Below are 7,029 nucleotides of genomic sequence, written 5' to 3'. Positions count from 1 at the left end.
AAGAATAAAATGAAATATTAAAATCACGATATATCTCGCTGCTTTGCGCGAGTACGCTTCTAGTATATATATATTGATGAAGAGATGTTCAAAGAAAACCTTCAAAAAATTGAAAGACTAAGGAACGCCCTAATAACCATTCATTTAGACGGTACTCATTATTGGTTTTTGTGCACCTTTGCATTTTGTAACCTCTAGATAAATGATTACCATAATTTTTCCTCAGTTTTTCATTTTCTTTTACGTTTTTTTTTACAAAACATGACCATGACCATGACCCTATATTGATGAATATATTCATTGACGAATTACATGTTATAACAAGGTATTAGGCATTAACTGTTATGGTTCTCAAATAATTGAAAGCTATTTGGCATGTAGATATTACTTGTGTATTATGTAATAAATGATTATATATCACAACAGTCAACAGATAATGTTATATCTGGAAAGAAAACCTCATAGCTGGTGAGATTAAAAATATTCGACTAGACTAGAATATAGAAATTAACGGCAACACTTGCTTACTCTGACTTTCTTGTAAATTCTCTTCTCTAACTTAACATATTCATTGGCAGCATCTCCAACTCCCATTCCCATAAAGTCGATTGGATATCAAAGTCCCATTTACTTATATTTGATGATGATGATGATGATCCATTTATATCGATATCATCATTCCCCAATTCCAATTCCAGTTCCAGTTCCTTCATTTTTGAGGATCCTTCAATTAAATTCTTGATCCTCTTGGACATTTCGTCAGCTTCCATCTATGCATCCACAATTTGTTTAAATGTTAAGAAAGATATATATGCCGGTACGTTGCAATCGGAAATCAATTAAGAAGGTAACGGGATTGACCTTTTTATGGCGGAGGTGGAAGATGGAATGGCCGGAGCTGGAGAAGTTTGCAAGTGCTACCTCGGTGCTATATCGTTCAAGTAACTGAACCACGTCGCAAAAATCTGAATGGTTTTTCAATCCTGTCACCAGAACGGCATCCAGATCAGGACTCATTTCCTGAATTTGAACATCGAGCGATTGGCGGACGATGTTGGTTTTGGTGTGTTGGAATGATCTTTTTTTACTCAATAACTGCTCCTTCTTCTTCTTATTCATCTCCAAGCTGTCTTTCAAGGTTTGAATGTAGTCTATGGCTCTATCCACTCGATCTGACACCTGAGCACCTCCCTGAATCCATAAATTAATCAAAGTTAATTAAAAAGGATTGGATTTAATCATTCAGATTGGAGATGGGAAGTTAATTAATTGAACCTTGGAGATGAGATGAGGAGGGATGAGGGAGAAGAGATGAGAGTAGAGAAAATTCATGTTGTTCCTTCTGTTCTTTTCAGTAATCTTCCTTTCTGGTTTCTTCATTTTCAGAGAACCCGAACCCGAACCAGAACCAGAACATTTGTTTTTCCTCTCCATCACTCACTTCATACAAACTGTGATAGTTAATTTTATATATATAGAGTATGTGTGTGTGTGTGTGTGTGTGTGTGTGTGTGTGTGTGTGTGTGTGTGTTTTTGAAGGTATGAAAAGGGAAAGGGACGAGGAAAAAGAAGAGGGGGTCCACGTAATTACAACTTTATAAGTTACGTCACGTCTCTTTCGTCACTCGCCTTCTTTGTTTTAATGGAGCTTCAAAATATCAGACAAATTTCAATTAATTTTCAATGCAATTTCCGGTGCTGTTATATTACATAAAGATGACTCAAACATACTCGGTTTCATATATGATTTTATAACAAAATTAGTATAATATTATATATGATACGACCGTTTTCATATTCTCTTATTTGATTATTGTTTTTATTTTAGTTTTCGCCTCTCTCTTTCAACCTCTCTTTTTGTATATATAAATCAGGTTAACTATATTATAAATATAAAAAATATGTTTTGATATTGATGTTATATGCATAGGAAATTAGTAAGTAGATGTAGATTTAGTTTACCCCTAAAATTCATTTCATTAAGATAACATTTAGTATGCAAACATGATTGAACATGAGTTGATAGGATAGGACATTATTGGACTGAACATAATCAATGTTTTTCTAGTGTTTGATATAACTAAGATTGGACTAGACATAACCAACACAAAAAGAATAAATAATTTTTTAATTTAATTCAAAAACATTTTTACACAATTTTTCATATACATAAATACATACATGTATGTATAATAGTACCGAATTTAAATAAATTTTTTGATATAATTGATGACAGTTTAAAAAAACTCGATTCGTACGAATGAGAAATTATATTTTATTCGGTTTAGAAGATCTTTATCAATTGGCAAAGACACAATGAGTATTGTTGTAATAACAACAGTTGTGGAGGTAGACGATGGTGGCTGTGGAAGACGTGAAGATGATGGATAATGGTGGTGGTCGCCAGTGGTAAAAGAGGTAGTTGTGGCTAATTTGACGGATGCAGTGGTGGTGGTAGCCAATGGTATGATGGTGGTGGTTATGGTGGATGTGGAGGTTATAGGCTTTGATAAAAATAATAACTACCAATTACATATTTATTACGTTTATTTTTGTCAATTAAAATCCAATTTAAATCATAAATTGTCATAGGATTTTTTTTAATTTAAATTGACCATTTTTATATGTAACAAATTCTAACAACAAGCTTTCGTTCTTTTATTTTTTTGTCATAAAAAAAGTTCATAAAAAAAACCAACCTTTTTAAAGATTTATGATCAATTAAAGTGCAAATTCTGTATAACTTACTACTTGGATTTAGTCATTCAAATGGTTCAACGTGGTCCACCCAACTTATGCATGACTAACTAAAACAAGGAAGGTTCACACAAATTTCACAAAAAAACTTTTTCACAATTTTATATATAAAAGGTAAAGATTGTCGTGTCCAAATCTATCTTATTTCGCCTCTTTCACACCCATCCTAGATCGTAACAACATAGCAACATGGAAAGCGATGTCGTGCTAATAGCTTTGGCTGAGGATTGGTTGATTGTGGTGGTGGGGTTGCAGTGTGAAAAGATGGCAATATACATTAAATTAAATTCGGTTATATCAGTTGTTTTTGCCTAACAATTCATACTCGACATGAACTAATGACTTTGACGCCCAAATACAAGTAAAATAACAATTCGTTGGTCAACATATATATACTTAATAACCTAGCTAAACGAGGTTTTGTAACTCTCAAATGACTTTCGAAACAAAAACGATCCTCAACAACCAGTTGATAACGCACACATATGGTGGTGAGGTCTTTTGGCGTATATATCATGTTAAAAAACTTGAAATTTGTTGTAATTAAAAAATAGACACATCTTAGAAATAGTATCATTTATAATAATATTCCTATTTGATAATTAAAAAAAAGTCATGTTACAAGCTTATTGAGGGGGTTTGAAATATTATGTTAAAGAAATTCGTGAAAAAAAATTAACATTTAAAAAATATGTATTGTCAAAAAGATGTGCACACGTTAAAGAGTTTGTAATAACAACATTGGACTATGTTAGAATTTATCCTTAAAAACTATGTCATAGGAAATAAGCAGATTTTTATAAATTTATTTTTGTCATACACAATCTATATACGTGGTCTCAAGACATATTGTCCCTACGCAAGAATAATGGCTCTCGACAAGCTATTGGTGGTTGGAGTATGTGTGGAGTAAAACGAAGTCATTTATTACATAATGTCTGACTATCCTCTGTTGTTATTAAAATGGTGAGACTTTTCTTTTATGTGTTGTGTTTAATAATTTTGACGTGTAGAGATGTTGACATACATGTACATGTACATTGTGATAGTGGGATTATTCGATTATAAAGCTTGGGGATGTTTTTAAAAGGTAATGGTAAGTGAAGGGGTTGAATGTGTCATTGCACCTAAATTCTTTTTAAAACTCTCACTGTCATAGTTTTTTTTAAATATGATTTTAATTAAGATTCCTTGATATATCTCTTTGGGTTAGGATTTAAGAAAGGAGAGTTGGTAAAAACTTTTCGGTGTGTATGATCCTTGGTGTGAAACAAACAAAACCAAAGAAGGAAGCTTGTAGAATTGATTCTGTGATTATTTCAGCTGGTTAATTGCTACGGTTGTCTGTATATATCACTGTGAATTGATAGGGTGAGTTTAATTTTTATCAACTATTCTTATTTGAAAACTGGGTATAGAACTGTATGGTTTTTTATATGAAATGTTGTGATAAAACTGTTTTGATGCCATAATTGGCAAAATTATGGGTTTTTATTATGATTATTATCATTGTGGGAACAAAGGTGACATATCAAGTATATGTGTATTTTGGTTATAAATGTATCATATTAAAGAGAAGTGTATACCAGGATAAGGATGACAAAATCATGAGTTATAAAAATCTGGGTTTTTGATCAACATTCATAGTTATCGCATCTTTATCATGCAATGACTTATGGTTGTCGCATCTATGTGATACGATGACTTCAAGTTGTCTCATCCTATTGGTGCGATAAAATGTGGTTATCGCACGAGTGTGATGCGAGGAGTAAGTTTTGTTGCATTCTTGTGATGCGACAAGTTAACTTGTCTCACCCACATGGTGCGACAAATTGGGTTTATCGCACAGTATGATGCGATGAGTTGATGTTCTTGCACCAGTGTGATACGAGGACATGAGTTTGTCGCATCCATGTGATGCGAGAAATTGTATAAATTTTCTATATGATGCTATAACTTTTACCATAATGTGTTTATCAAATTATTTGAGTATTGGATGCCATAAATGAGGTTTCTTATATCAAAAGAATGTATATTTGTTATTATTATGAATATGATTTCATAAATATAATTTAGTGATTTTTCATCTTGTAATTGTATCAAAGAGATTTCTCACTAGACCTCAAGGTCTAATCCTCATTTTGTGTTTAAAAAATGTGCATTACAGGTTGGACACAACCAAAAGTTAAGGGGAAGGGAAAATTGTGAAGTGATAATATTATGCTTGCATGAGATTTTTGGCTAGGATATTTTTTTAATCTAAGTACTTGTTATATATTCATGTATTGTATAGAGATTTTGTGAAAAAGTTGATTAGCTATTTTGTAATATAGCTTTTGTAAGAGGTTGAGACCGAATGTATAAATTATATTTATTGATATATAGAAATATAGGTTTATATGTAAATGTGATTTTGGGGGGTTGCATACATGTACAAACTTTGAATCATTTGAGAAGAAAAACACTTTTGTAACACAAATTGTGAGCTTTTGGATGTGTTTTTTCTGATCTATCGAATTTTCACAACAAAACTCCAAATATTACAAGACATTCATATGGGAAACACAAGTAATATTCATCATAATTCTTTTTTGATGAAATATATATTAAATATCAAAGAGTGAATCATACTGGTGGTTTCTTGGGTTTTGCTCAAATTTTGGATTTGACTCCTAAAACAAACTATCTATACAGATATTAGCAACCATTATAAAGGACTAATCAATCTTTGAACAAACTACAGGGACCAAAAATATAATTTGTTCTAAAATTTAATAAGATGCATGAATTTTTTAAATTTTTCTTAAAAAATATTTTATGTATATCCAATCATAAATGAAATTTCTTAAAATAAAGCATATATTAAATAAAAATTATTATATTTATTAGAAACTACTAAATTCACAAAAAATTAGCTTTAAAAATCTCTAAGTTTAAAAAAACAAAGAAAATCAAGATAAATTCACATATCTTTTGGGTTGGGATGAAAAATGCGAGCAAAATATTGAAAATGAAGTTCGGTTAACGTGAGATTATTAATATATAGTCAAACTATAAAAAATTAAAATAACAACAAAAGATAAATTATAAATTAAGATTAAAGAAAAAAACACTGATTATTCAAATAATTAACTATAACAAAATTAGGTAGATATGACGCCAAAAAAATTAAGCATCCTAAAAACCCGTCTTTTTATAAGACATTTGTTTTTATTGAAAACAAATTTAAATATATCATATAAAATTGTTAATGCGACGCTTTGTATTATACGTATCATAAAAACTTGTTACAACACCTTTAAATATGATTGCCCGTTCGGTTTGTGCAACATTAGATTTCAACACAAAAATAGAACTCAGTGCGAATATACACCTTAGACTATTATCATCTTGTAACAAGTAATAATGATATAAGTACCAGATATCGTTCTCACAGTGAACGCTTTGTAAAGTTCTTCAAAAGTCTAGTCTATAAAAATTAATTTCAGATGACGAATTCGAGAGATTTGTTTTATCTAAAATTGAGAGGTTTGATTAGCAACTAAGAAAATATCAGTCGTAAAAAGAAAAAAACATGATACAAAGGTTGATTAAGACACAAAACATATGATCCAACAGAAAGATAATATAGCACTCCTATCACAGTTCTATAAAACCACATGATAATGTTATAAAACTTTCACAATATCAACTATTAGGTCAGACGGTCTCTCAAGAGTACACACTGGCCAACGTGCTATCGATACGATATCATTTATGTTAGACGTTATGAATTTTAGCACAACACAGTGTTACCATCATACACCATAGAAGTATAGTGCTTGTGAGATACTGAAGCTCTTTATAGCTTTCTTCTATGTTTATTTATTTATTTTAACTCTGGAATTTAATGCATTTTCATACACAAAATTAGTTGTCAATTAATTTTAATGTAATCTTCAATGAAATATTAATCACCTGAAACAAATAGTTAGACGATAACGCTAATAAGACATATTTGTACTTTCACATCGGCTTTGGTCTTAATTTTCCCTTACACCTCAAGCTAAGACATTTAGCCCACCATCGCTCGATTTCTTTGCGAATAATGTAAAGACTAGGGCTGTAAACGAACCGAACGAACACGAACGGAGGCTTGTTCGTGKTCGTTCGTTTAACTTAACCGAACAAACGAACGAACACGAACGGTAAACGAACGAAAATAATTGTGTTCGTGTTCGTTCGTTTAGAAATCCGATGTGTTCGTGTTCGTTCATGTTCGTTCGTTAACAA

General features: G+C 31.1%; 1 protein-coding gene across 1 annotated transcript; it reads right to left on the bottom strand.

Annotated features, from left to right (window-relative positions):
* Positions 1-376: 376 nt before the first annotated feature.
* LOC112528245 (transcription factor bHLH162-like) lies at positions 377-1,458 on the bottom strand. Its single transcript, XM_025139225.1, has 3 exons — positions 1,276-1,458; positions 862-1,191; positions 377-770 (listed from the first exon to the last, which is right to left on the bottom strand). Exons 1-3 carry the CDS (start codon positions 1,432-1,434, stop codon positions 555-557), a joined length of 705 nt encoding a protein of 234 aa, XP_024994993.1. The 5' UTR covers positions 1,435-1,458; the 3' UTR covers positions 377-554.
* Positions 1,459-7,029: the final 5,571 nt, after the last annotated feature.

Source organism: Cynara cardunculus, assembly GCF_001531365.2.
Source record: "Cynara cardunculus var. scolymus isolate 2C chromosome LG 15, CcrdV1, whole genome shotgun sequence".
Taxonomy (NCBI): Eukaryota; Viridiplantae; Streptophyta; class Magnoliopsida; order Asterales; family Asteraceae; genus Cynara; species Cynara cardunculus.
Note: the sequence above shows the minus strand (reverse complement) of the source record. Positions and strands in the feature narration are given on the sequence as shown.

Coding starts and splice junctions, on each gene's coding strand:
- LOC112528245 (XM_025139225.1), bottom strand. CDS start 1,434: ATGGAGAGGAAAAACAAATGTTCTGGTTCTGGTTCGGGTTCGGGTTCT. Junction 1,192..1,275: donor CTCCTCATCTCATCTCCAAG/GTTCAATTAATT, acceptor TTATGGATTCAG/GGAGGTGCTCAGGTGTCAGA. Junction 771..861: donor TCCACCTCCGCCATAAAAAG/GTCAATCCCGTT, acceptor GTGGATGCATAG/ATGGAAGCTGACGAAATGTC.